Below are 27,983 nucleotides of genomic sequence, written 5' to 3'. Positions count from 1 at the left end.
GACAGGCTCTTCGGTGTTTTGGCTGCACAGGGAAGCGCCCGGTTCCGCTGGGGAGCGTTGCTGAAAGCTGGATCCTTAGTGCTAAAGGCGTCTGACTGTTTTGTAAATATGTTGATGCAAATTGGGAAAAAAAAGGAGGAGGAAAGAAAAGTGTTTAGAGACAACCGTTATGATTATCCCTGGGATCTTGCAAGTCCCTCAGCTCTCTGTACCCGGCGGGGGTGCAGAGGACAAGCTGCTGTGCTGTTGTTTGGTTTCCGATACGGGAACCGGAGCGTGGCGCTGGCCGAGCCCCCGCAGCCGCTCGCGGGACAAAGCGCTTGGACCACGCGGTGGTTGGCTCTTCCCGAACGACTTCCTCAGTTTCAGTAATAACTAAAGATACTCACTTATCTTCAAGTGGATGGTTTTCATCCCGTTTAAATTTGTGCCTTGTACCCCCTCCCCTCGCCTAGGGCAGAGGGACAGCTGGCTTTCCCGGGGCCCTTCTGTGCCCTTCGGCAGATGCTGGGCAACGCTTTGGCCCTTCCCCGCGCCCGCAGGGTCAGGGACGGGCTCGTCCCTCCCTCGAGCAGCGGCCGGGGGTCTCGGCTCTGGCACGGGGGGTGTGAGCGGGGCCCAGAGGCACCGGCTGGGACACGGAGGGGGGGCTGAGCCGGCGGGAGTGGGGCGGCCGCCTCTGCGGTTCTGCCAGGGCCGGCCCCACCTGCGACCCCCCCCTGCTCCCCGCGCCGCAGGAGGGGATCGCGTGAAGCAACGGTGGAGGGGTTGAGTGCGAAAGAGCAGCCCCAGCACCCTCGTGGCGTGTGTGTCAGCTTTGTGGTAACGACGTTCAGGCGCAGTCAGGACAAAACCAGACGCTGATGTGAAGCCAACTCGGAGAGGACGCCCGCGCCCGTGCTGCAGTATTTATCTGAACCGAAATTCTGAATGTTTACCTCAGTGTAAATACCTTCTCGTCCCCTCTCCCGTGGGAGGGAGGGAGTATTGCATGGAGCAATCGCTGTCCCCATCGCTTTGCCAAACCCGCCGTCCTCTCCAAGACGGGCTTCACACGGTGTGACACTGTCCCTCCCCGGACCCTGAAACCTTTCTAGGATGTGAATGGTAAAAATGTGAATATTTGTTGTTTACTTCATTAGGCATAATTCATAATGATGTGTTTATATGAAGAATATCACAGACTGAAGCAAAACCATATGCAATTGGTTTACTTTATTATAAACTGTATATGATGTACAAACTAATAAAAACTTAAATGACGACGGTCTCACTGTTGTTCTTGAACAGGCAAAGAAACACGATTTTCCAGCTGCGCGTTTCGGTGCCGGGTGGGAGCTGGAGTTCCCGGGGCAGGGAGGGCGGGGGGTCGGGGCGCTCCCGCACTCCCCCAGGAGCGGCCCTGGGCCTGCGCTGCTAAACGCGGTTTTAAAGCTCTGAGGGAACAAAGGAGAGGCCCAGGCTGAGCATCAGGCACTCGCCCTCTGCAGAACCAGCCGGGGTTCCTCTGGGGAGGGGAAGGGGGGATTACAGGGCTGTGTATATATAATTCTTTTACGTTCTAACAAGAATTTATCATCCATCGTTTTGAAACAGCAGGAGTGTTTGGCTCTGTTGGTGAACTTGCCGAGCGCTCCCCAGAGCAGCCCCAGAGCCGTCCTGGCCTCTGTCCTGAGCAGCCCCAGGGGAAGCGCCGGCTCCCGCCACAGCTCCCTGACAGACGCAGCACGCGCTTGTCGAGCACAGTCAGTATTTACATGGATTAACAGGGGATTAATTTCACTGTGAGTTCACAAAGGCTGAGCCAGAGTTTCAGGTTGTCCTGATCGGGATCTGTTAGTTGAGCTTTGTGTTAGGGTGAAGCAGTGACCAGCCCCAGCCGGCAGAGGCTCAGGCCGAGGCTCAGTAAAGCTCCGGCCAACAGGAGCTTGGTCGTTAGCGCTAGTCCCAGCCGAGGGTTTAGGTTTGAGCAGACGTGAGTTACGCGGTTACGATACCTCCACTTAGGTCCTACATTACAGTGTTACTGCCACCCTAACTTAACATTCAAGTGCATTAGAGAAAAGTAGTAAAATCTTGCATGAAGTGCAGTTCTGTACTTCAGACACGATTTTAGTTTCTATAAAATAAGATGGAAAAGATGTTAGTTCATCTCTTCCACTCCCTGCCATGGCAGGATTGTTCCCTACAGGCCAAGGCCCCTGGACAGGGCTTGGTCCAGCCCCCCCCCGACACGTGGCTGGAGCCGAATCCCCCTCCTGGGATTTTGCTCGTCGCCTTTAAGTCCGCGGCCGCTGTCAGAGCCCGTCCGGCTCCTGCGCCGCTCGCCAGGGGGGCCCGTCCCCCCACCCAGGGGAAACGTGAGCGGGGCAGAGCCCGGCCGCCCGCGGGGCTGGGGACCCCCCTGCGCTCTGCAGGGTCCCACTGGTGGGCTGAGCTACCGGAACCTGCCCCGCCGGAGCAGGGGGGGCCACGAGCGGGTCCCACGGGTCTGACCCAGCAATTCCGCTCCCGAACGGCTGATCCCAGCCCCCGGCTGCGGGAGTGGGGCAGCGGCGTCACACGCGTCGCGTGGCCTCGGGGCGGCTCCGTCCAGGCTTTGCTCTGCCACCGCTCGTACCGACAGGGAAAGCTCTAACGATTGTGGTTCATGGGGAAGCGCTACAAGGCCAGAGTTGATCTTCCTCTGAGGAAGAAAACAAGCAGAACGCCACGGCTGGTTCTTCCAAAACGTCATTAAAATACACTCAGCAGCACTTCAGTTACTGGCACCAGTTACGGGACAGTTTTCCCTTGTCAGTCAGGAGTTGCTTGTTTTCTTCCTTGTTCGAGGCCAATAAACTCTCCCCAGAGGGGCTGGCGAAAGGGCTGACTTTAGTAAGGTAGAATTATTTCTCTTTACACTTTTAAAGGTTACAGGAGTTACTTGCCTTTTAAAAACAACCCAGCCAGCTGCCCTGCCCTGCCCTAGATGATGGTGCAGGAACTGAAGGCAGAGCCCCGTTTGTTGGTGCTCTGCGTTGGCACAAGTTTTCCTTTTCCATAGTAACCCGAGAATATTGCCTTCACATCGATCTTTTTAGAAAGGGTGAGCATCCACATACCGTTACCAAAATACAGCAGTTTCCCTCCTCCAATTTCCCCCACTTCTTCCCCTTTGTTCCCTGCCTTTTCCAGTTTCACAAACTCCAGCAGATCCAGCCCGGTCTGGACGGCTTCGACGCTGTTGGCGCAGCCGAGGGTGACGTGAGCGCGGCTGCCCCGCGGGAGGCTGTCGGTGGGCAGGATCTTATCGGCGTCCCCAGGCCACAGCAGCAGCTGCTGTTCGCTCAGCTCTACGCGAGCCCCGACAGTTTTTGTGGTGATGAAGAGAGCAGAGATGGACAAGGTGAAGCCTTTGCCGTAGGAAGCCTTCACCGCCTGCGAGGGGGGAGGACAGAGCTTTAGCCACAGGCGGGACGGGGGCTCGGCCGCTCCCGCTCGGGCACATCGGAGGCGCCGGGTGCGACTGGAGGGTCGCGCCTGAAGTTCCTGCTCCATGAATTCGGAGCTGGTTACATCTCTCCTTCACAAATTGCGATATTTAACTTGGGCTTAGCTGTTTTGAAATAATTTAGCTGGAAGTGTAAATACCTTAAATTCATCATCGTTCAAATCAGGCTATGGGAGATGATGCTGCAAGTGGGGGCTGGGGGGGGCAGGAGTATTTTGTTTGGAAAACATCCATCTCCCCCACAATTACGACTTTTCCATTGCACAGGCCACGTGGACGGACGTAGCCACAGTCCCCAGTTGCCCTCTCGGCTCCAGCAAAGCCACGTGTCCCCCCCCCGGGGAGCTCGTGGATCCCCTGGGGGGGTCGGGACAGGACAGGGGTCACGGGGGTCACATACTCACTTCTTGCTGTGCGTATTCCTCGGCTCCAGCTGCTTTTCCAAAGTCGGTGTATTTTGTGGTGCAGTGTAAGACCCCGGGCGGCCTCTTCACGAAGTAGCTGGTGAGATCTATTTTTATTTTGGGGTCTTCAATAGCGGAAGCAACTGCAAATACAAGTAAACAATATCAGTATCAAAACGCGATCCCCTGATGTCACCCAGGAGCCTAAGTCCCTTCCCCAACCTTTGTGTTTCATCTTTAACTGCTGAAAAGGACTTGATGGGTGGGTAAAACTCCTCCCTCCCCCCGGGCTAACAGGGGATGTAACAGACAACAGAAGCTTCTCTGTATCATCATGGCTCGTCTTAACCTTGACACTGCACGATCCCCTCGGGGACGAGGTGGTTCAGTCTCTCCCTTTGTCTCCAGCTCACGGCAGCGCCCAGGGGATGCTGAGCCCCCCGGCACAACGCTGCTGCCGGCCGAAGGCAGCTCCTGCAGCGCCAGAGCTGGACAGGCTCCTTAGGAAAAACTGGTTTGTTTATTTTTAATTACAACAGCAACTCTGTCAGCTATGGGGAACAGATCAGTAGCCTTCAACAGTTCTTCTCCTTGCTAACCTTCACTGGAAATTCACTTTAGAAGCTGACTGAGCTCGGTCCATTCGCTGACTGTTAACATTTCACCAACAGATGTAAGACACTTCTATACATACAGTATTTACTCTCCTTTTTGAAGGCTTTGAGACTTCCAAGCTCATCTAAGAAGGCCTGGCCAGCCTTCCTCAGGATCTCTGAACTTCTTTTGCTCAAAAACCACCCAAAATACATGGGTAGGAATTCCTTCTCCAAGCTCGGCTTCATCTTCTTCAGCTCTTCCACCGACAGTTTCCACTGGTTCTTTTCCTTCAGCTGCGAACAATCCAGCCGCCACTGGGTTTTGGGCTCGGCAAAGATGACTTTGTACCGGTATTTGTCAGCGATATCAAAGAGTTGGTCCAGTCGTTCCCTCTCATGGTGAGTGTCATCCAAAACGATAACGCTGATGTCTCGTTTGCAATAGTCAACTAGATCCTCATCCACCTTTGAATACTCTTCAGGAACGGTGCTTCTTATTAAAGGGGTGATTTTATAGCTATCAACCGAGATGACCTTGCAGGCATCTTTGTACCGATCCTGAATAGCCTGGGCGAGAGTGGACTTCCCACTGCCCGGCAGGCCTCGTAAAATAAAGAAGGTTTTAGATTCTTTGACTGTGGAGATGGTATCTTCATCGTCAAGGAAAGGGAACTGCAAGCTTTCGGGTCTTTCTTTCGTGGATTGAGCAGACATTTTTTTAAATATTTTAGGCAGGAACGTGTGACTCTTCTTTGAGAAGCCTCTGTTCTGAAATGCAAGAAGGAAATATTTTGCAGGCTACCAACCCCCGGAGCCCGCCTGTCCCCGGTGCTGGGAGGAGCGGGGGTGTGGGGAGCACCTCTGCCCCCGCGTCCCCCACCTCAGCTAGGACCACCCCACAGCCACCCCGGCGGGTGCCGCAGGGGGACCCGCGCCCCGTCCCACCCCCCCGGCCCCGGCCCTGACCCGAGGGGCCGCAGGTGCAGCTCCGCTCCCCGCTGCGCCCGCGGCCGGACCGGGAAGGGGAAGTTTTCCCCGTCACGTGGCAGCAGCCGCGGTCTCACGGGCACCACGAGCTGCCGAAGCTGCAGCCCGGGCAGAGCCCTTCGAGGGCCCAATTTATTTCTGAACACCGACAGCAGCTTGTCCTACTCGACGGCGAGGCTGCGGCGTGTGGCGGGGAGCTCCGCCGGGGAACCGGAGTCCCGGCAGGTTGGGGCGGCTGCGGGGAGGGCGAAGGGGCTGCAGGAGCTCAGGGACCCCCGGCCCCGCAGCAAAGGCTGTTCCTGAGCGGAGCCCCCCCCCGGGGCGGCGCCGGGACCTGCCATTTCCCCATGAGCGCCCCGAGCGCTCGGGGCGGGGTTCGGGCTCCTCTTGGGATGAAGCACAAGTGCGATCGCTGCCGCTACCCTCGGCCCCCCCCAGCAGCGGAACCCGAAAGCGAAACCAGCCGCGACGGCCGCGCTCGGCAGCGGCGAGTGAGCCGGGAGGGGGGGGCGGCGCTGGCCCAGGCTCCCCCCCGGGAACTGGAGTCCCGGGCGGTTCCCAGCAGGGCCTGGGAGGAGACGCGGGATTTCTCCAGCTCTGCGGGTTCTCAGTAGCCTCAGCGGGGCGGCCGCTGGTCCGCGGGTCAGTGCGTGACCCTCCACCCCCCCGCCCGGCCGTGACCAGCCCCGGTGACCAGTGGCCGCGGGCGATGCTGGAGGAGGTTTTGCCGGGGGGGGGGGGGGGGGTTGCCCACGGCTGAGAAACGAGCCCAGGGCGAGGCTGTTGCTTAGAAAACACCGAGTTCAGGGGATTCACTTTTCTGCCCCTTATTGGGGAACGCGGAGGCGGGTTTTGGTTCCGAAGCACCCCGGGACCGGCCCCCCCTGCCCCCAGGGTCGCGCAGCACCCCGGGGCGGTGCCCCCCAGCACCGCGCCCGCTCCCGAACCCGGCCGGGCCCCCGAGCAGAGCGGGGGACCCCGCGCCCCCCCGAGCCCCCCCCGGGAGGGAGCGGACGGGGTGCAGCCGCTCGGGGCCGAGGGTCGGGTCGGGCAGGGTCCCGCAGGCAGCTGCCGGCGATGGCGGCGACTGCGGCCGCTTGTCCAGCGCCGAACAAAGGAACAATGTCCGCCCCCCCCCCGCATTGTTCGCGCCCAGCCCGGAGGACAATGGCCGCGCTCACGGCGGGGGCCCGGACAATGGCCCCGCACAGCCCCGCCACCCCCCCGGCCCGGCCCCACAAAGCCCCCGCTTGTCTGCGCGCCCCGGGGCCCCCCAGGGACGGGGCCTCGCGCGGAGGGAGCGAGTGCTCCAGGCATCGGGCGGGGGGGTCGTGCCCAGGGCGGCCCGGGACCCCCCCGGGCGGAGCCGCTGCACCGCGGGGACCCCGGGGTTGCGCCCGGCTGCACCCCCCGACCCGGGCACCCCCCCGCGCCCAGCACCCCCGTGTCGGGCCACGCCGGAGCTTCCTCCCCCCACCCGGGAAACGAAACCCAGCGCCCGGGGGGGCCCCGACCCCGCTTACCATGGTGAGGGAGCGGCGCGGGGAAGCGGCTCTGGGGCGGGCACGGCCGCGGCCCCTTTCATAGCGCCGGGGCCCCCCCCCCGTGACCGCGCAGGCGCGGGGGGCCGGGCCGGACCCTCCCCCGGGGGCGGCGGTTGGGGGGTGCCCGGAGCTCGGTCCCCGCCCGGGACGGGGAGGGATGGAGGGGGGGGGGCGGCGCTTTCCCGCGGCTTCGCCCCACGCGTGGGCGCGGGGGGGGGCGCAGGGAGGGTCGGGGTCGGGTTCTCAGGGCAGAGCTCGTGTTTGCAGCGCGCCCGCGCAGCGCCGAGCGCGGGGCGGGGCGGCGGCCCCGCGGCTCTCAGGGGCTCCCGTCGGGTCGGGGCCTTCCCCGCCGCTCCCGCTCGCCGCTTCCTCCGGCCTTTGTTCCTCCACCTGCCCCTTCCTTGGCCTTTCCAGCTGCGTCTTCGCAGTTCCCGGCACCTTCTTTTTGCTTCGCCTCTTCCCGCCCCCCCGGGCCGCTCCCCGCCCTCTCGCTCCGCTGCTCCCAGTTGTCTCGGGGGGTCCCGCCGCTGCACCCAGCGTCTGGGAGGGAAAAAACAACAGTAAAGCAAGTCCCGGCACTGAGAAATCGGAGAGGGGGGGGCAAGAAAAGAGACCCCCGGCCTCTGCCCCGCAGCTGGAAGCTCGGCCCGGGGCCGGGGGGGGGCAGGAGAGGCCCGTGGGGGGCAGCGGGCCCGGGGCCGCTGGGGAGGTGCTGCCCCCTCCTGCCCCGCGCCGGTCGCAGCTCGGCGCGCGAAGGGAACCGGCCCCGGGGGCGCCGCGGGCCTCAGTCACAGTCGCTTTTAGAGCCGCGTTTTGCTCCTGAGCGAGTCCCGGGCCCCCACGGGGCTGCCGGGGCACCGGGGCCGCTGCCAGCGCTGCGGAAAGCGGAGCGGAGGGTCTGGCGGGGAGGGCAAAGCCGGCTCCTTCGCCGGAGTCACCAACGGGTTTGGGTTGAAGGGACCCCAAAGCCCCCCCAGCCCCGCCCCCCTGCCTTCCACTAGCCCAGGTTGCCCAAAGCCCCCTCCAACACCGACATCACCTGTTTGGGTTTATACCAGCTCAAGATTAAACCTTCACTACCAAAAACCAGAAGCTACAAATTATAACTTGGCTACAGCTCCACATCCGCGTTAGCCCCTCGCCTGTCCTAGCCCGCAGGATGCAACGTGGGCCAGAGATCCAGGTGCTTGTCACCGGGGAACGGGGTACTTTGTTCCCACATGTCTGTGCTCCAGAGAAGGGAAACGGAGAATTTTTACATTTATGGGGTGCCGAGGTCTAAATGACACTTACCTTTAACAGAGGAAACTCTCGCTTCTTCTCTCCTCTTGTCCAGCTCCTCGATGAAGCTTTTGCTCACGTCATCCAAGGCCTGAAAGCAATACGGCTTATTAATGAAAGCTCTAGACATGCAGTTACATACTTGAGTTTTTCCTGTTTTCTTTTGCTCTCTGCTATCGTTCCCTGGTCCTTTCTTACCACAAGGCTCTCTGTGACAGTGTGCTTTGTTCCTCTCTGCGGTGATTCCTACCGGCCTCAGCCCTTACCAAGCGTCCCCTCCCCTGAAGATCCCACCCTCTCACACTACCCTTTTTCTGCCCCAGCTCTGGATGCCCGTGAGGGATCTGGTGTCGGTGCCTGTGCTGGAACTGGTGCCTGGCAAGCTGGGCTCAGCCGGATCCCCCAACCCGCTGCCGGGTCAGTGGGGGCTGGCAATGGGCGGCCGCTTTCCCGCGGGTCCCTGGCCGTGCCCACACGCTCTTCCATGGTCTGATGCAAAGTGGCTCCTCTGGGACCTTTCGGAGAGGGCAGGAAAGGGTGAGCTGTGATCAGCCACTCTCTGTGGGAAATCCTTGCCCCAGGAAGGTCAGAAGAACATTTTCCCTTGACCTGAGCAGGGCCAGGGCTTCATCCTTTTATACGTTGGACTGGTTCATAAACTGGGGTTAAGTTTTCTGAGTCAGGAGGTTTCAAAACTTCCAATACATAAACTGCTTCGGAGGCTGCGTTTTCCCCCTCTTAACACACCAGCTGTGCAGTGATGTTTTCTCAGTTCACCAGACAATAGTTAGAGCCAACTTAGTGCCCTGGCCCCAAGCTTCTCCTCTTCACAACAACCCACTTACAGCAATGACGGCCCTTTGAGCAGCCTCATCGTGAACAAGCTTTGCCTTCTCCAGGGCTTTTTCAAAGTTCGTGATCGCAGACCAGTAATCCTTCAACTTTACTGTAACAGACAAATGAAAACATCTATTTTAAGCCAAGATCAAGAGAACAACAGTTAATCGAGCGAGTCTCTGATGAGGGGTCTCAGTCTGAACAGTTACTTTGGCCGTTAAATCACAGAGATGTTTTCACAAGGTGCTGAAGGGACAGGCTGTCGCCATCCCTAGAGCAAAACTGGTACTAACGCCTGTACCTTGTGCTTGTGCCACCAGGACAGTAGCATGGAGTTGCCACTCGACATCTCCCTCTTCATCTGACGCCTGCAGGGACTTCTGGCCGTAATTCTGGGCCGCTTCAGCTTTATCCAGCTCCAGGTAACATCGGCCGATTTCATGGAACAGCCAGGTCTTCTCCAGGCTGGATTTTGCCATTGGAATCTTCTCCTCCCAACTTGGAGCGGAGAGTAAGAAAGACATTTAGCAGATCTCACCAGGCACAGTTATAATTTCAACCACTGATTCTATAAACAAAGGGTTCCAGGTACTGTTGTATGAAAAATCTCCCAGCCCCCCCTTGCTGCCAGTATGAGTAAACAAACTGAAAAGGCATCATCTAGGTAATTCAAAACAGCCTTATGCCTTTTCTGTTGCTAATTTTACATACGTGTCAATGGCTTGCTGGAATTTGCCGATTCTGGCATAAACTCTGCCAATGTTATCGAGGGCTCTGGACACGGCATCTGGCAGATCGCTGTGATGGAAAGAAAAAGAAATTGTAGTAGCTGACTGTCGGAATAGAACGGAAGATTGGCAAGGAGGATTGTAAACACACTCAAGTGACATGGGCTGGGGTGTCGAAACACCCGTTTATCACACCAGTTGTTTAGTTTTGTGTGCCTGACAGGTAGAACATCTGTGTTTAGATGAGAGGGGCCTGGGATAGACTCTGAGGCACCTATCGAACACGCCTGAGATTCCTGCCCTGCTGCGGGAAAGGTCAAAGCACAGTAGAAAACTACACCTGCGAAAATCCCTGATACACGGGTGAAAGCAGCAGGTTCAAGATCTTTTTCTCCTCGTCTTTCTGGGTGGCAAGGCCCGAGCTGCGCGGCGCCGGCGTCCCCGCTCGCGGGCCTCTGCCCGAGTGCTGCTGCGGAGATCCCCCCGCTCGCGAGGGAACGAGAATAAATTTACTCTTTGCATTTTGCTTGTGGTTTTGTGGTTGTTCCTGCATCCTGCCTGTGCCAGCTCACACACGGCTTAGTCTTGTTCCTGACATAGTCTGGGCTTTCTTCAGCCGTACGTGTTTTCTTTGGTGCTCAGCATAACTTCAGGCGAAGTGGTGAGAAGCAGAGGTAAAGGACCAATATCAGACTGAAAGTCATAAAATCAAGGTGGATTTTTGATTTTATCTGCAGCTGTTGCAGCCGACACCCCGTAAGACACAGGGGAAGTGGTTTAGTTTTGTCTTTGGGTTTATTTTTGTTTTGGCACAAACCTGGCAGCCCTTGTAAGTCTTTCTACTTTGCTTTGCCTCTGTTTCCCTTAGTTGCCCTGTGGGTCCCACGGAAGTCCCCTGCCAGCTCCCGGGTCCCAAATACTAACGGATTTCTGCCCAAGAGAAGAGGGAAGACCCAGACCGGTCCGTGCCTGCCCTGTGTCTGCAGGCTCTGGGTAACAGGCCCTGCTCCCTCTGCTCTGAATGAGCCTTCGCCCCATGCTAGAGGCAGCTTCTATAATAATGTAGCCTGTGGACTTTAATTTTTTTCCTTAATTAGTCCTGGTTCCCACCTTCGGAAGTGGCCTGCTTTGACTACCCTTACCTTACAAATGAAAAAACTGATGAAAGGAGGATAAATGCCTTGCCGGGGGCGCTGCGAGGCATTAACGTGTCTCCTCTTGCCCTGCTGAGCTCCAGCCACGAGAGGGCAAAGCCCCCCCAGCCACCGCCGTCCTTGAAACACAACTTGACATCGCTTCAGAAGAGTCCTAAAATGATGTATGGCATTCCTGCCTCTCTACTGCTAATTCTGAACTTTATTTGGGAAAACTGGGGAGTGGAGATCGCCAGGAGAGAGGCAGAAATTTCTTAAACCAGTATTAATTTTAAAAAGGGATTTGTGAAAATGAGAAACAGTTTCACTTCGAAAGTCCTGTGCAGTATTAGCAAAAATAAAACCAAAATAACTTCAGTTCAAGCAACTGTTCAGTGTTTTCTCCTCTGCTCTGCAAAACTCTTACTAAATCTTAAGACTACACTTTGCTCCATTCTGTTTTAGCTGAAAGAGCTGCAGAATGTGTACGTATGGGCAGGTAATTGTACCTCTTAGATAAATATTTCAAGTCTGCTATCACAGTTTGAATGCAAATGATTTTAAGAGAAAATGTAGCAGAAAACTGGTGTAATTTAGAGCCCAACCTCCCAGAGAAGGAAGTGCGTACTAGAGGCTACAAGTGCTGAGACTGGGACTTGGGTTCTCTTTTGCTTTGAGTCAGCCGAGATTGAGATGTGCCACGTGGTCTAGGTCCTTTAAAAACCTGCTTCAGCCTCCTTATTTTTGAAATAGTGAAGATAAGAAGTCACTAGAGACCACGATACCTGGGCAGAGCCTGAATGCGTTGCCCTGTTAAACCTCCAGATGAGAATTACGACATTACCTGATGCTAAAAGCCCTTGCAGAGGCACTTTCCTCCTTTCCCCACTCACCTGAACCTCTCAGCACTCACCTCTGCCTGGCAAATTCCAGATCCATCTTATGACTCTGCAGAGCTGCCTCTGTCCGGCCCATCTCTAACTGAGCATTCCCAATGCAGCTGTGGAGGGTTCCAATCAGTTCACTCTTGTTGGGAACTTCATCCTCGGAGCACCCTTGTACGGTTTTCAGCAGCCGCTCAGCTTTCCTGCAGCTCTCCTCAGGGCAGTCCCCGGCCAGCACTGGTGACAGGGAGGAGAGTTCAATGCTGGCGGGGGACACAGTGACAGCGGGAGGCAAGCCCAGGCGTGCTCGTGTACCCCTCAGACAAAGCTGGGGAAAGGCTGGAGCTCCCAACCCTTCAGCATCTCCTACACTCCTCCCTCTAATGTCCAAGAAATCTGCCCCTGCGAGATGGCACTTCTGACCCTCCACCTGGCACTCCTGGAAATCACTTTCATCGGGGTAAGTACAGGGAAACGACCTCACACCTGCTGAGGAAAAAGGAGAAGATGCTTGTTGTCCAAAGGTTTTGAGAGCTCAGTTATTGCCGCAGGGCAGCCTGGCCTTGGAGATGAGGGTCTAGCTACAGCACTTAGGTTTTTATCTCCTAAATGAGCCCTTGCACTTCCCTGGTGAGCTCTGTTCGATGCACCCTGCTGCAGGAGCCGGGCTGCAGGGTGTTTCTGACACCACCTTCACCCAGCTGCTGTAGCTTAAAAGAACTGAATTGCAGTAACAACTAAACTCTTTTCCCTGGGTTGTAAATACGTAGCATAGGAAGAGAGAAGGAGACCAGAGATTAATTACTCCTTCCTTCCAGACCACTGTTTCTCAGCTTCTTCATCTCTCTGCAATGGTATTTTTGAACTATAGAAGTGATTAACTGCAGTGGCCTGCATTCCCTCAGTAAAACCACTGCTGATTCCCAGACCAGAGGCGTTTGCTAAGCACGCAGCAGGGGCCTGCCTGGCTTCGCCATCCACGTGGTGTCCTGAAAACCAACCAGCAAGACCTCAAGTACAGAAAAAGCTGAGGAAAAAATTGTGTTGGATTCTGTATCTAAGAAAGCGTTGGGAAAGGTGAAGAATACAAACGCAAATACTTCCCCAAAACTGCCAACTGGTGTTTGTCAATGCTTGCACTGCTACTGCTGTTCTGGTCTGTTATTACTACAGCAAATAATTACATGTGCCAGTCATCATTTTCTCGCTGCTTCCAGCCAGGACACCTACACAGCTGGATGTCCTCCATGCTCTTCACAATGTATCTGCCAACCTCGGCTGGTTTTCGTGTCTTGTTCCGGATCCACCTTTGCTGCCTGAGCTTGCGCTCTCTCTCACGGGCATAAATAGGCTTCTGCTGCTGCCAGAATTCACGGCGAGCGTCCAGGTAGGAAATGCCGCTCAAAACCAGGTCCGCTACTTTGGTCCCCTGCTTTGTGCTGCTCTCCATCAAGTCTGAAAAGATGGTAGAACCCAGGAGAGTATTAATGTGGGTGCTGGATGAAGCTGCAGTTCAGTGGGGGACGGTTGTGAATGTTTTTCTGCTCTGACAGACAGTCCTAGAAATGAAAGTCCTCAGTGCTCCCCAGAACTGATGCGATGAGGAGGGAAGCTACGGCAAACGCCCGTGCGTTCTGCGCGGGAGCCAGAGCTGGTTCCCAGCCCCTTTAGCTGCCGCCTTCTGCTGAGCAAAGCCCAGACGGGGCCGTTCTGGGGCTGGCTGTGATGATGTCCTGGGCAGAAACGGCTGCGTGGGGCGTTTGAACAGCCTGTGGGTGAGACTGCAAGAGGGAAACTGCGAGAGCGTTTACATGCCTGGAGACCAGGCAGCCACAGACATTATTCATGCCAGTAATGCCATCACCCCGCCAGGAGACTAAATTCTTAATTACCTCTCTATTACTGGGTAAAGAGTTCCCTAGAAGAATTACTAAAGGGGAACCACCTTTCTGCCTAGTTCTAAACTAAGATACTTCTCCAAATCCTTCATCTTGATCTTAACAGCATTTATAACAAACCCACAAATGAGTTACAGTCTTAGGAGCAACACTTTGCACTTAATGCAAGTGTTGGTGGAATTTAACACTAAGACAGAAGTAGTTTGCAGTGACACTGTTCCTGCTTTTGATTTCAACAGCACAGATTGCTTGGACTTGATCTATTGTTTGTTATAAAAGCCTGACATGTAATAGGGAAGGAAATATGCTTATAGTTGTGAATATTGGATCTGGCTCCAAAAATACCTGCACCCTCCAGACTCCTGCCTCCCTCGCAACCACTGCCAGCACTATGTGCGAGGTGGGCTCTGATACAGAGAAGGAAGAGTAGTCATAGGGATATGAAGAAGAAAAAAAAAAAAAAAAAGAACTTGCTTAACTTGCTTAGAGCATTTAGTTAAATAACATGGAGAAAGACCTTCATCCTCGAGCAACTTTTCTAGGTAGGCCTTGTCAGCATAAAGTTCTCCAAGAAGCTCTCGCTCTGTTTTTGGATTCCTCACAGGTTCCTGTTTCCTTGTCCTCTTTTGATCCTTAGTTGGTTTGATTTGGAGTTTCTGATTTGCTTTTTTGCTCTACAGCAAGAAAAAATAAAGGAAGTTGGGGGAGATTAGTGGGGAACACTAGGATTGGCAGAATTTTGTTTACACTCCACATGAGCCAACTTATTTTTTAAAGAAAAGCAAAAAATCAGTGTCTCACCCATCGCTTTGGTCATGAGCCACTGCAGTTTTGCTCCCCGCTGTGCTCCCTCCCCTCCAAGAACAGGAGGGGGCGTTATAGGAAGAGCAAGAGTTGGTTCTGCCCAGGTCTTGTATTGTCGGGGGCGGGTTCCTGGCCAGAGCTGTGCGAGGCCGTGAAGGCTGGGGGAAAGGCGGGTCTGGTCCGCAGTCAAAGAAACAGAGGCTGTAACAGTCGGGGCTTCTGAAACGTCGGGATTTCTAAAGTTTCACATTCAAAATCCCAACAGTTACAGTGCTCATGTTTAGGCCCCTTTGTACAAATTCTTTTTACCACGGAGTACCCGTCACTCCAGCTGAGAGCAGCAATGAGCTCCCCAGCGCTGACCCCAGGGGAGTGTGGTTTGGCGTCGCAGAGGAACGAGGCGCTACTTCACTGGAGCACCCCGAAATGAAGCAATCAAGACAGTGTCCGTTATCAAAAATGTGAACCTTAAACATCAGGTGAAACCAAAGTAAACATCGTGGATAAATGAACCCGGGCTCCGACCCCAGCGCTGTTACTGATTAGCCTTCGATGGGGGATCCACAGCGCCGGCAGGACCAGCCCGCCTGGCGGAGAAACTTCAACCTGGGCTTTGGTTCTGGGTGTTGCTCTCCCCTGCCCTTCTGCCTTCTTTAAATTTTGCGTAGCTTGAGCCAGAATGACATTAAAAGCAGGTGTATAAATACTCTCCCAAGGGGTCAGTGTGTTTTCTGTGCTCAGAGGGCACTTCACCAGACCAGCTGTACCCACCCATGTTGCTACAGAAACTCTCAACCCTCTAATGCCTATTTCAGAAAGTATTGCACTGTAACAGCTCTAGTCAGCTTGTAGGGCAAGAGCTCTGCAGACTGTACCTCTGCCTGCCTGCTTATAAAGCACAGATCCCCTTTATTCTCCAGCTTAACTGAGGATGGACCTGCAAATACAGAGAAAATACTTGTTAGTGTTCAAGAACAGCAGTGCAGAGGCTTTAGAAATTAAAAGGACCGTAAATGTGCCAAGCTGCAGTAATGGAGAAAGCGAGCTAGATCTGGAAACTTTCCCTGTTTTTTTTAAATAAATATCACATATGAAAGAGTGTCAAGCTTTTCTGCAGCTGGGATGTGAGGTTAATCTGTGGCACTGGAGGTGGACGGAAATTTTGCAACAGATTTGAGGGAGAGTAAAGCACTGAGGTATCTGCAGGATCAGGGCCCGTGAGGGGTGCGCAGCAGGGTGTGCCCCGGCGGGGAGGGGACGGGCTCTGGGGATCCACCTCGGCAGCCCCTGAGCAGCCGGGCGGTTTCACAGCAGCCCCGGGAGCGACACGACACGCGGGTTCCCTGAGCACGAGTCTGGGGCAGCAGCACCCGCCGAGGAGGGGCTGTGTGCCTGGGAGGGGGTGCACGGCCTGTCCGCGCCTGTCGGCGTGCGAGAGCGTGGCTGAGAGAAGAACTGAGGGAGGAGGGAGGAGGTGTCAGTCTGCTGCGAACACCACTGGGTCCTTGGCCTTTCCTGCCTCCTGCAGGGCGACGTTCTGTGATCTAGGCCAGAGATGATGACAGCAGCGCTCTACTGCAAGAGTCAACAGTTTCACTGGTCTTGTGCAACGTAAATTGGAGGAAAGTCAGATCTCAGGAAGGCCAGTCTCAGGTAGCACAGCAAATCTCATTACAAACTTTGAATATTAGCCTAAAGATCTCAGAATAGATTCTGTACTCAGTAGGGCCGTAAGCAGGTGAGCTGCTTGGTTCTGTATTTAGAACATTTTCACGGTGACTTTGGAAATTTAAGTTAGTGTCATAATTTACTTACATAACCGGTTATTAGACACTGTATATGAATGGGCATTCAGCCAAAAAAAGAACAGGGCTGTGCTCTTTTTGGTGCTCCCTGGTTTCACCTGAGAGTGGCCGCTGAGCAAAGAGACTCTGTTGTTGCAGGGTCCTTGGGTCACTCACTGAGCCAATCTGCCGTCAGCTGTCCAGCGACCAGCTGCTGGCTGTGCTTGTAGGGGCCATAAAATGAAACATCTTACTTCCAATGCAGTTGATAATTGCCTCCTGGGACTTCTCGATACCCAGCCTGAACTTCTGCAGTTCTGGACGTAGTCTGTAGCCTCGATGATAAAACACTAATGCAAATTCAAAATCACCCATGATGTATAACGTCTCGGCTTTTTGGTAAAGGCCCTAAAATGACATTTGGAAAAAAAATAAAAAAGAGGAAAAAAAAGCTTCAGAGATCACATGTCCCTGCTAGGCAGAAGTGAGAGCCCTGTGCTATCGCAATCTGCATACAACCAAATCCAATCCTGAAACTCTTTCTCAATTGCTGACTAAGCACCTCCACTCCTCTGGAAGCAATAAAAATGTCAAGGGTGTGCTTGGAATTAGCTGTTTCTACACAACACTGTCTCCCAGCCCCTTCAGAATTTCACAGATAACAGACCGGTCCTCGGCCACCCAGACTCTTGTCACCTCATGCTGTTTACCTTAGAGAACGTTTTGTCGTTTTGGAGAGAAGCTTCAGCATCTTTCAGGGAATTTTCCGTGTCCCCAAGTTTCAGGTAACATTTGGAGCGGGCGACCAGGCAGTGCTTGTCTCCTGCTCTCAGCTTCAGCGCCTGGAAGGCAGCAGACGGGGACACGCCAGCGGTGCTGCCTCTGCAGCACAGATGTGACCCGGCACAAGTACTCGCTGCAACCTGCCCCGTCCCGACATGGGTCTGGGCGATGGGTGAGGAGAAACCCACTTTTTCACCGAAAAACCCCACTGCACCCCCCGCACGGCCCCGCGTGGGCCACCTCCCTTCAGGCCGTGACCTCCAGGCGCCCTTGGGGCCGCTGCCCCTCAGCCGCCCCCCCCCCCCCGGCGGGCCGCCACCTCCTCACCGTGGGGGACGCGTTCCTCCCTGCGCCCCTCGGCGCTGCCACCTCTGCCCGCCGCCCGCAGGGCCCCGGGGGCCACCGCCACGCACGTCCCGTCGCGGCCGCCATGTCCGAGGGGCCCCTCCCGCCCCCAGGCCGCCTCGATGCCCGCGGGCTCCTTCCCGCCGCTCGCACCCCCCCCGGGCACGGCCCGGCGCCCTCACGTTGTTGAAGCAGGCCAGCGCCTTGTCGTACTCGCCCCGCCGGCACAGCAGCGTCCCCTCGGCCATGAAGTTGGGGAAGGTGCCGGCCGGCCCCGGGTCCGCCGCTGCCGCCATGGCCGGCCCGACGCCGCCGCCGTCGCCTGGCAACCGCTGCCAGGCAACGGCCCGACTTCCGGCGCGGAGCCGCGCCCCGGATGTGACGTCACGGGACCGCGCACGCCGCCGTTTTCCGCGCCCTGGCGGGAGTTTCCCGCGTCGCCGCACGTGGGGGGGGGGCGGGCGCGTTCCCCCGCCGCCTTCCCGGCGAGTCCGCGCAGGCCCGGCGGTGGGGCGGGGTGGTCAGAGGTGCGGTGTAAGTAGGGCACGCGTGGGAGGGGCTGCGCTGATTGGATGGGCAGGAAAATGCGCGTTTTCTGCCAAAAAAGTGCCGGGTGCTCGTGGTGCCTCGCGTTTGGCCCCTCCTGGCCCGGCCTGTCCGGCCGGTGGAGGATCCGGTGGCCCTTGGGGTTTTGTTCTTGCGCCCGCGTTTCCAAAGCTCCGCGCTGGAGGCACGGCCGGAAAAACGGGGTGTGGGAGCGCGAGGAGCGTGGTGGAACGGCTTTGGAGAGCGACGGCGCGAGCGGCCGGGTCGGGCGAGCGGCAGCCCAGCAGGTTCCTCTGCCCAGCCGGGGCACGAGCCTGCCGCGGGGCTTGGGCCAGGGCAGCCCCCGCCCCCGTCTGGAATTGCCAATATTCTGTGGTTTGGGTACTTGCGCACGGTGCCGCTTTCATCCCTGTGGTGTCCAACCCTGGACAAACAGGAGATGAATGAGATGCTGCTGCTGCTCTGCTCTCAGCGGCTTCAGCCTTGACTTTGTTTTTGCCTTGGGTAAGATCCTGCCAAAATTAATGTTTGAAGCAATTTGTTCCTGCCAGGTGACTGAGGGGGTGTGTGGTGTGTCCGTCCTCCTCGGGAAGGCTCCTGCTCGTAGCCTGGAAGATCGAACCCCCCCACGGGGAAACTCGGCGCTGCTGCCGAGTCCTGGACCCAGCTCAGGGGTGACGGGGCCCGGCCTCGCTCCGTGGCCGCTGGGCCGGGGCTGGGGCGGCTGCGCAGCGCGGCGGTGTGGGAGGGAGGGAGGGAGGGAGGGAGACAAACACCAGCTGAGCCCTGGAGTGGGAGGCAGCGGGACACGCCCCTGTCCCCAGGGAGTCAGGCAGAGAATTTCAGGCAGTTTTAGTTTTTGGTGACTGTTCTCTGTGGAGACTTTCCCCGCTGGCCCCGCCGGGTGTGACACGCTCTCCCCAACGAGGTGGGCAGGAGCAGCGTGTCTGTGTGCTCCAGCCCGGTGACAACGTCGTACAGGACACAGCGGCCCGGCCGCTGGAGCCACCCGCTCGGTGCGTGCTTCGGTCACAGGTTGGAGATAACCAGGGGAAAATGAAGGTGCGACGGTTGTTTCTGGCAGGCGGAGGAGCCGCGGGGGCTGGAGAACGGGGCGGTGGGGAGCGGGGGGGCAGGACGGCTCCTCCTGCCCGAGGCCTCCCGCCGCCCCGGCAGCGTCCCTCCCCCGGTCTGCTGTGTCTCCGGGCCGTGCACGTTCCGCAGCACCGGTTGCCGTATCGCTGGGGACGGCGCCAGCGGTGAGGTACCGCCGGTACTCCCGGTGGCTGCTGCCCGCCGGTGAACCGCCCGCGCTCCGGGCGGCGCCGCCGCTCCCCACCGTGGGCACCAGCGGGCGCCTCCCGCCCCCGCGGTTACAACAGCCCCGTGGGGAGGTTTCGCAGCCAGCGCCGGGGAAGGGGCGCCCGGCTCTGCCCCGGGGGCGGGGGGGGCCGCTTCTGGGGCCGCCGAGCCTGGCGGTGACCGCGGCCGCGGGGGGGTCCCGGCGGGGGGGGGCGGAACTACGGCTCCCACAAGGCCGCGCGGCCGCGCCCCACCGGCGGCAGCCAATGAGCGCGCGGCCGCCGCTCGGGCAAGGAACACGTGACGGCGGCGGCAGCCAATGGGCGGCGGTGGCGCCCGTAGCCCGATGGGCCGGGGAGGCCGCGCCGCAGCGAACAAAAGGCGGCAGCGCCGGGCGGGGCGCGGGGCAGCGCGGCCGAGCGGCGCCCGGGTGAGTGGTCGGGGGCGGCCGCCGGGCTCCGGCTCCGCGCGGTGGGAAGCTGTTGCCGGGGCTGCCGCGGGCCGGGCGAGAGCGGCGGCGTCTACGCGCTGGCGGCGGGCAGCGCCTCTCCCGCCCCGGGGAGGGAGGAGGAGGAGGAGTGGGGGGGGGTGTCTGGGAGCCGGGGTGGGGGCAGAGCGGGGACCAGCCGCGTCGCTCGGTGGTCCCGGCAGCCGCTCGGTCGCTGAAGAGCGGTGGGGCCCCGGGAGCCGGGCCGCAGCCCGCGGGGAGCGCCGCGGTCGTGCTCAGGTAGCGGTTTGCGGCCGGGAGCGTCCCGGTGCGGGACGGAGCCGGGGCGCCGCGCTCCCCCCGCCGCCCCTGACCTTGAGGGAGGCCGGCGGCCGCTCGGCTGAGGTTTCCTCATCAGCTGGAGGCTGAAAGGCGGTTGTGTCCGTGTTGGGCGAGGCCCCGGCTGCCCGGGACGGTCCCGAGGCCGGGTCTGTTTGCGATGGGCACAGCACAAATGTTTAGCGAGGGGCTGGGAGAAAGCGCTCGTCTGTGCCAGCAGCAGCTCCAGGCTCCGACTTTGCGTGTTCCTTCCCTTCATCCCTCAGCCAGGGAGCCCGTTGCCAACAGCTCTGGGCAGACCCTTTTCCAGAATGAAAACCCCTTGGTGGGCGCTGGGGAGGCAGCAGCCCCCGCGCTGGGGTCTCGCTCCGTCCTCGCTCTCGCACCCGCGGGAGGGTGAACGGCCTCTGTCTCTCCTGTCTCCTGCGAATGGATCCGGCAGCTCCAGGAGCTGCGAAATGGCTGTTTTCCAGCTCTCGTTTGCTACCTGCAAACACCTGCTGTTTATCTTACTGCTTTGGAAAGTCTCTTCCTTCTGTACGGACTTTTTTCTTTCCGTTAAACTACATTTGTTGTCTGCTGTAGCGTCTAAAGACTGAAAACTTATGTGTGTCCTGAATATACTGTTTGTAGGTATCTCTGTTGGTTTTGTTTCCTTGGTTGGGTTTGGCGCTCAGGATATCAGCTCTGCTGGCTAACGCTTATTCAAACCCGTCGAGTTTTCGGCGTACGAGCCTCCTGCAGGAGCGTGCAGCCAGCCTGCCCCCCCCCAGCCGGCAGCGCTCTTCCCGCCGGTACCAGCCCTGCTTGAGGTGGGACCTGACACGAGGGGCAGCCACAGCTGGGAACCCTCCCAGGCACTGCTGTCCACTTCGCAAATGATGTGGGGAAGGATTTAAGGAATAAACTAGTTAAGGACCTTCCCCAAGGCTGCAGAGTAAGGTGTCCTTTAAAGACAGGACTCCAAGTACCCCACTTCTGGCAGTAGGCACTTGCCAGTGTGTTTGGAGCCCGTCTGCCGCCCCCCGTTAGCGAGGCTCAGCTCAGCTCGGCTGGTGGGCTGCTGCCCTCCCTGGGCCTGCAGGGAGGCTCCTCCGGAGCGGGGCACTCGCTGCCCGGGCCAGCACACCTGCTTGCATCACAGCAGGACGGTGCCAGGTGTTTCATAACGCACGGTGCTGAGGGCTCTTGACCCGTGAAGCTGATCAGCTGCTGCGGGGCCTCTTCTCCCGAGCCCTCTCTCCCTCCTCTGATGAAAGCACGCGTGTTTGCCAGGTGGAAGCTGACGTAACTTTTGGTGCTGCTGTGGGCTGAAAATACTGGCTGATCTTGAACTGTGTTAATAAATGACCTGGGATGGAGGGGGAAGGTTGCTTTACAGTGTGGTTTTGTTGACATAATTCTTAGGAGAGAGGGCATGAAATCTCTGCTGGAGAGGGAGTCCTTTTCTCCCAACAAAAGCATCACTCAGGTATGACTGGGTCTAAGAAAATTCCATGGGTGAGTGCTTTGTTCTGTATGAACACAGACTGGTGATGCTCATAGAGTTGTACCTCTGAGATCACAAAGGGTTTACAGCAAAATACATCAAATCAATGTCTTTATTTTTTTTTTCTCCCCTTGCAGAGTAGACTGTATTGCGCTGACACACGTCATCTGATCTCTCAGGAGTTGAGGAGACTTTACCTGGGTTCTGTTCTCAAGAAACCCTCTTCTTGTTTCCCCGTCTCTTTCCCTTTGGTCTATATTGTGTTTTCCCTTCAGCTAGTCGCTAGTGTGTTGGGGCAGAGGTAGTGGTTGTGTCACAGCAAACACAACATCCAGCTCTAATCCTTCTCCAGCTTGCTGCCATCACGCTGTTCTTCTCTTGTCATTGCACTCGAGAAACTTTCCCCAACCATCATTTTTTTTGTTGCGTATTTGACAGGTTTTGCAGGAGTAAGTGCTTCTGAGCCTTCGAAAATATGATCTAATCCATTTCCCTTACTTGCTCTGGACTCGCTAGTGAAGGCTGAAACCCAGCCCTCTTTAAATCAGTGGGTGTGGATGATGATATAAAGGTCTCTGATGTGTTGCAGGGAGGCTGTTTGGTTTAGAGCCCCAGTAAATGAACACAAATTGTTCATGGACATCAGTGACCCTTCCAGAAATGACTTATTCTTACACCAGTAACCCACTTGTCAAACCAAGACTGGGTTCATGACATCTGGTCAGCAGCATTTTGCCTCTGCGTAAGGACCTCGCGCTTCAAAGGCGCGAAGGGTCCTCGTAACGCGGCTGGCTCGGAGCCGAGCCTGCCTCGAGCTTGAGGTTGGACTCGGTGACCTCCCAAGGGCCCTTCTAACCTGAACTGTCCTGTGACCTGTTGCATTTTAACTGAAGAGTTCATGGCGCGTACTGTGGAAGATGCTTTAAAGCGACAGTAGATTCTCTCACTCGGCAGGTTTGGCTGGAGCCAGCCGTGTTTCCACACACCCCCCACCCCCTTCAGAGGAGGGGCAGGGCAGCTCTGACAGCTGGATCTGAAGGGCTGTGATGTGCAGTCGGAGCTCACGGAATGACCAGCAAATCATTGCAGGCAGCCAGAGAGGCCTTATAGGTTAGAAACTGCTAATTCTGTCTGCCCCTATCCTAAATCTTGTGCAGCAGAGGTTACACATTAAGAGCAGACTGGAAAAGGCATTTTGTGCTGCTGAGGTGAATCTACCATTGTGTGTGGTCATTGCAAGATCTGGGGCCTGAAGTCATAAGAAAACTGCAGTTCAGTCCTACCTAATGAATCCCGAACAGAGCAGTGTCTGGGAGTCAGTCAGTAACAGAGAACGTTATCCTATAGCTTGTGCTTGGTACAGAGGAAGGGATTCTTTTCCTTCTGTGCACACTCTCTGTTTTTCTTCAGAGGTGCATCCGTTACTCTCATCAGCACTGGTTGGTGCTGCAGGTGCTAAGCATGACTGAAAGTAGGATTATCCCTGGCGGATGGGAGTCCTGACCTGCCTCGTTCTTGGGAAACTGCAGAGATTCTGCTCCTCTGCTGCTGTGGTGACCTGCAGTCCGTGCTCCTGCTCGGTGCTGGCAGAACAGATGCAGCCCGTTCAGAGTCTGCTCTGATTATGTCTCTCTGATTGATGAGGGACCTGCACGAGCACATACAGCCAGGAATTGCTGATGCCCTATGGATTTTTTTCTTTTCCTGCTGATCTTCTAGCTTACCAATTCAGCAGAGGGAAGCAGTTGTTTTGTGCTGTCTATCCCATGAGAAAGGCAGGGTTGGAGCAGCGGAAAAACTGAGTTAGGGGTGTGATTAAAGACTTGCTAATGATCAGGAAATGTCTCAGCGAACCATGGGCAGATGAGGGCAGAACAGCCTCATTCCTGCTGTTCTGTTGCCATGACACGGATTTTGTCATTTTTCATCTACTGCTACTGTAATAATCCTCTAGGTTTTCTCTTTACCCCAGTAGTGTTTTTGCAAAAATGAGGTGATGAAATGGGGAGAGAAACTAGGGGAGCAGCAGAATGTGGTGGCATAAAGGAGGCCAGTAAAGTTTCTGAGAGATGAGCAACCTCACGGTACCATGCCCCTGCGTTCTGTGTCCTTCAGGTTTAAGCAATCCCATGTACGTCACTGTTGTTCCCACTGACTTTTTTTTTTTTTACAGGACTGTTTTTAATAAGACCTGAGGGATGTCCTGGGTCCAGTTTCCTGCAATTGCAGATGATTACATCTTGGTCATTGGCATAACCAGCATCAGCTTGATTGTTTGAGTTTGTAAATGTGGACTGAAGATCTGCAGTATTGTTCAGGGGCTCTGTGTCACCCTGGAGAAATGAAAAATACTTAGGGCTTTTTTTTTTTATTAAGAAATATATTTGCCATTTTCTTTTATCCATCTGCTGCTTCTGCAATGAAATGTGAGGCTCTTTCTTTGGGACTGGCCTTTAGCATATTGTAGAGTAGGCAGTGGTGGATTTCTAAGGGCTTTGAAAGCAAAGGTATTCCAGCTTCCTACCAAGCAAAATAAATAGCTGCAGGTAACTTGGGAGCAGGATTTGCTCTAGGAAATAGCACTGCTTTAAAGCAAAAATCATGATGGAAAGTTTTCAGCACTACACTACAGATGACTTACTGTGGCATGTGTGTGCGCAGCTGTGAAGACAAGGGAGCAGAATGGTGTTTGTGGGAATTAAATATGTCTCTGCATGCTTGCAGAATAAGGTTGGGGTTTTTTTGGTGTGTGTTTTTTTTCTTACGGCTCTGCCAACTACTAGCCCAATGTACAACCACTTCTGTAGCTTTGGAAAGTCTTTCTCTGTAGCTAGCCCGTGGCTGGCTGACCATAGGGTAAAGCTGTAAGCTTTTGGCCAGAGAAGCTGGCAGGTTCTTCCTGGCAGTGCTTTTGACACAAATAGTGCCTCAGAATTAAGAAAAAAGCTGTCTCAGAACGGTGCCATGACACTGATCCCCGGGTAGCAGAGGACAGATGCAAACCAGTTCTGCAAACCTTGAGATTCTTCTTAGTCTGATGCAGCGAACTCTGTTGGTTTCCAGCAGATGAACCGGCCCGTCTCTGGCAGCTTCCTTGCTGATGAAGATTAAGCAGTCACAGCAACGCTGCTAGCCTTTGAATTTTTAATGTGGATTACCACAGAGCTTACACTCCTCCAGTTTCGTGGCACATGCAGGGCGAAGCTGGGCAGAGGGCTGCAGTCAGCAGTAGGATTTTGTACAGCAAATCCCCGCGGGCTCCATGAGCCCGAGCAGCCGCGTCTGCGCCCGCTGAGCGCACGGGCCCTCCCCGGCCCCCCGCGCTGCCTGGCCGCTGCTGCTCACCCGCTGCCCCTCTGCCCCCTCCGCCCCCCTCTCTCCTTCCAGTCGCAGTTCCCATCCTTCTAGAAAGCTGTGCTGGTTTGACACCAGGAAGAGATGAACGTTTCTGCAGTGTCGATGTCTGTGCTTAGCCTACAGCCAGAGGGGCAGCCTGCCCGAGGAGGTTATGCAGTAACTCCTACAGTGTTTGTGGTTAATCCACTGGTACCCAGAATTTCCCCTTTGCTGACTCTGCTTCCTCTTCCAATACTGCTGCTGTTATTTGTTCCCCGATAGCTGTGTATAAATCCTTGCCTTGAGATAATTACATTAAAAAAGGTGGTGTGACAGTGAGATAATTGGGAGCACCCAATGGAAGGTTCCTTCTAAAGTTACTACAGAGGCTGCTTGTAGCTCCAGGACCTGGCCCAATTAGTGGCTCTCAATGTTTTTCTGAGACAACTATTCCCACAGCATCTCTGAACACATATTTTTAAGAATGCCTCTTGGAGAGCAAGTGAAGCTAACGCGGCAGCCTCGGCGTGGCGCTCGTGGGGGCTGTGAGGTTAAAGGGGGCCGCGGGGGGGATGGAGGGGGGGGTGTACCTTGGTACCGCGCTTCAGCGCCGGACAAAATGTGCTTGGCCTCCTCTGGTGTGTTCACAAGAGCTCCCCTCTCCTCAGGCTGTGGTGACTGTGGTCCTGGGGTAATAAAGACAAAGGGGGGTTATTTTTAGCAGACTGAGTATTAGGTGCAAGTGTTTGTGTTGACAAGAACGGGGTTTTGATTCTAAGAAGAAAGACAGGGTGCTTCAGGAACTGGTCTGGTGCTCTTTGGAAACGGGGTTAAACTGGAACTGCAATCGTGTTGGAGTTTCACGTAACAATAATTCTCTGAAAGCAGGAACACTGGTTTTAACATCTTTTGCCCTTTCTGTAGCTTCTCCTTTTCTATTTTAACGCTGGAATTAAGTTTGAGAAGACGTTAGCAGCCAATTTGACTGCCAGTTCTTAAGCCTAGTTAGCAGCTTTCGATAACAGCACTTTGTCCAACCTGTTACGTTCTGGAGGCACACAGAGGATGCTGCCTGCCTCCTACTACTTTTTTCTGCAGAATAAATAGTTTGTGTACTGGGGGGGGGGGCGGGAACCAGACCAAACTGCTTTCTTCCTGCTCTAGGGAAAAAGGTCTTTATTTCTCTTGATGGCTAATTATTCCCCAGCATATTCTGTGCTTACTTATAGGATGAATAACCAGTTGATTACTAATGGTTATTACCCAGAAGGTAGCACAAGAAATAACTGTGGAATTTTTAAACTGTTTCCCTCTGTGGGTCTAAAGTGGGGCATCTGTTTTGTGATGGCATGGGCAGTCAGTCTTACTGAGCCCTTCAAATGCTTCACTGTCCACATACTCGGATGGAATTTGAGCTCTTCCTTTCTGCGCCGGTGCCCTTCTGCTTTGCAGCTCTCTCAGAACCCATCCTAACTGTGCTTTTGAGTTTGCTGCCACGCTGGCTGTGCTGGGGGAACAGTGACATGACCTCCAGTCACTCAGAATGCAGCAGGAGCCACTGCTCAAGCTTCTCTGTCAGCAGTCTGACCCCTCAGAAAAATCAAAATCGCTTGTTGACCTCTGGCTGATGACAGGACTCAGTTCTGATAGTTGACACATGCAGACAGGTTCACTGGGATGAAGTATTCTTTTAAATAAATGTTTATTGCAGCTAAAAATAAATGCATCTTTGACACCTATGGCTGTTGCTGCATATCGGAAAGAAAAGTTACAGCCTTGAGATCAGAAATCATTTACTTATGTCAGTTTAGAATACTAAAAGAGAAGAAAGGCATGAAATTAGGATTTTTTTTTAAATTACTTTTCTCAAAAAAAACCTTGAAGTGTCTAACCTTAATCTTCGTTGTCTTGAGCATCTTATTCTGTAGGGTGTGAGCCTGCTTCCAAGACATCTAGGTTCTGAAACAAAAAAAAAAAAAAAAAACAATGTAAATGTGTTCTGCTTTTGGTAATACTGGCAACATTTTCTCTTCCCTTTAGAACAAGGGATGGGGGGTTGCTAATTTGCCTGCAGTCAGGCTCAGACTGGAAACGTGGCATGCCATAAGCAAACAAGTGGGAGGGAGGGAGGGAGGGAGGGTTTTCCTCTCCTGTCACCTTGTCGCTCCCTGGTACTGAACTAGAAGAAATGGTGGGTGTGTTATGTAGGTCCCACAGCAGCAAACTGGAGTGTCGGGGGGTCTGAGACAAGCTGCCCCAGCTGGGTGCTCCCCTAGACATGGGGGGTGCTCAGAGCTGGCAGGTTTGGTAAAGGCACAGTGTGGCTGGGACACGCTGCAAGGATTACACCTTTCCCTGCAGGCAAGGCTGGACCAAAACACTGTTCAGGACAGTGGAATGGGGCAGAAGACTTAAGCAACACGAATAGTTCTTGTTTATTAGGTGACTTTTACAGCCCTATTTACAATGGGGAGACAACGCAGCCCCAGCTCTGTATTTGCTTTGGTTTTGCATTGAGGTGGGTGCTTGGGAGTTTTCTGAGAGAACCAGACTGTTCCTGATTGCTTTTTTTCTTTTTCTTTTCTTTTTTTTTTCCCCCTCTCAATTCAGACTAGGTAGCCATGTCAGCCAAAGCCATCTCTGAGCAGACGGGGAAGGAGTTCTTGTATAAGTACATCTGCACGTCCTCTGCCATCCAGAACCGTTTCAAGTATGCCCGAGTCACCCCGGCCACCGACTGGGCACGGCTCACCCAGGACCACCCTTGGCTTCTGAGCGAGGTAAGGAGTGTGACTCGCCCCTGGTCGTGGCTGAGCCCGGCCCAGCCTCTGCCCACCCGGGCTGCTCCGTCACGCTGTGCCAGTCGCGAGCAGAACTGTGCTCTGGACCTTTCCTGAAGGACGGGTTGCTGCTGCTGCTCTGCCACGTTCATGTGCAACACTGACAGAGAAACAAGCTCAAGGCTGGTGTATCACCTTCTAGGGGACCTGAGCATAAAATTCCTTTAAGGGCTGTGAAACACATGAGCAGAGATATCTGCAGA

General features: G+C 55.5%; 3 protein-coding genes across 7 annotated transcripts in view; 1 reads left to right on the top strand and 2 right to left on the bottom strand.

The window, feature by feature from the left end:
* Window positions 1-1,200: 1,200 nt before the first annotated feature.
* Window positions 1,201-7,126, bottom strand: CNP (2'',3''-cyclic nucleotide 3'' phosphodiesterase). Its single transcript, XM_074849483.1, has 4 exons — window positions 7,004-7,126; window positions 4,592-5,261; window positions 3,898-4,040; window positions 1,201-3,420 (listed from the first exon to the last, which is right to left on the bottom strand). Exons 1-4 carry the CDS (start codon window positions 7,004-7,006, stop codon window positions 2,968-2,970), a joined length of 1,269 nt encoding a protein of 422 aa, XP_074705584.1. The 5' UTR covers window positions 7,007-7,126; the 3' UTR covers window positions 1,201-2,967.
* A 138-nt stretch (window positions 7,127-7,264) lies between these two features.
* On the bottom strand, window positions 7,265-17,810 carry ODAD4 (outer dynein arm docking complex subunit 4). The gene is made up of 12 exons (XM_074849481.1): window positions 17,684-17,810; window positions 17,084-17,215; window positions 16,628-16,781; window positions 15,465-15,526; window positions 14,303-14,459; window positions 13,118-13,342; window positions 11,917-12,124; window positions 9,854-9,940; window positions 9,444-9,640; window positions 9,151-9,251; window positions 8,318-8,396; window positions 7,265-7,564 (listed from the first exon to the last, which is right to left on the bottom strand). The coding sequence occupies exons 1-12, from the start codon at window positions 17,795-17,797 to the stop codon at window positions 7,341-7,343; spliced, it is 1,740 nt and encodes a 579-aa protein (XP_074705582.1). The 5' UTR covers window positions 17,798-17,810; the 3' UTR covers window positions 7,265-7,340.
* A 1,142-nt stretch (window positions 17,811-18,952) lies between these two features.
* Window positions 18,953-27,983, top strand: part of ACLY (ATP citrate lyase) — a 30,319-nt gene continuing 21,288 nt past the window's right edge. For 3 of the 5 annotated variants that reach the window (XM_074849480.1, XM_074849475.1, XM_074849479.1), the window contains exons 1-2: window positions 19,685-19,779; window positions 27,551-27,720. In XM_074849480.1, coding sequence (XP_074705581.1) covers window positions 27,562-27,720 — 159 coding nt within the window. In that variant the 5' untranslated portion in view covers window positions 19,685-19,779; window positions 27,551-27,561. Of the gene's footprint in view, window positions 19,064-19,684; window positions 19,780-21,602; window positions 21,616-27,550; window positions 27,721-27,983 lie in introns of those variants that run through there. The other 2 variants (XM_074849476.1, XM_074849477.1) reach the window with 2 other exon arrangements.

Source organism: Strix aluco, chromosome 24, assembly GCF_031877795.1.
Source record: "Strix aluco isolate bStrAlu1 chromosome 24, bStrAlu1.hap1, whole genome shotgun sequence".
In the NCBI taxonomy this organism is placed as follows: domain Eukaryota; kingdom Metazoa; phylum Chordata; class Aves; order Strigiformes; family Strigidae; genus Strix; species Strix aluco.
The sequence above is the reverse complement of the archived record's forward strand: the minus strand, read 5'-3'. Positions and strand labels throughout refer to the sequence as shown.

Bases quoted from the DNA above. Each gene is read 5' to 3' on its own strand.
- CNP (XM_074849483.1), bottom strand. The intron at 4,041-4,591 runs GTATGTATAGAA...TTGTATTTGCAG, and splicing joins CAAAAAGGAGAGTAAATACT to TTGCTTCCGCTATTGAAGAC. The intron at 3,421-3,897 runs GTGAGTATGTGA...CCCCCCTCGCAG, and splicing joins AGGAATACGCACAGCAAGAA to GCGGTGAAGGCTTCCTACGG.
- ODAD4 (XM_074849481.1), bottom strand. From the start codon at position 17,797: ATGGCGGCAGCGGCGGACCCGGGGCCGGCCGGCACCTTCCCCAACTTC. The intron at 16,782-17,083 runs GTAAACAGCATG...ATGTCATTTTAG, and splicing joins ACGACAAAACGTTCTCTAAG to GGCCTTTACCAAAAAGCCGA. The intron at 8,397-9,150 runs GTAAGTGGGTTG...TATTGCTTTCAG, and splicing joins CTCAAAGGGCCGTCATTGCT to GCCTTGGATGACGTGAGCAA.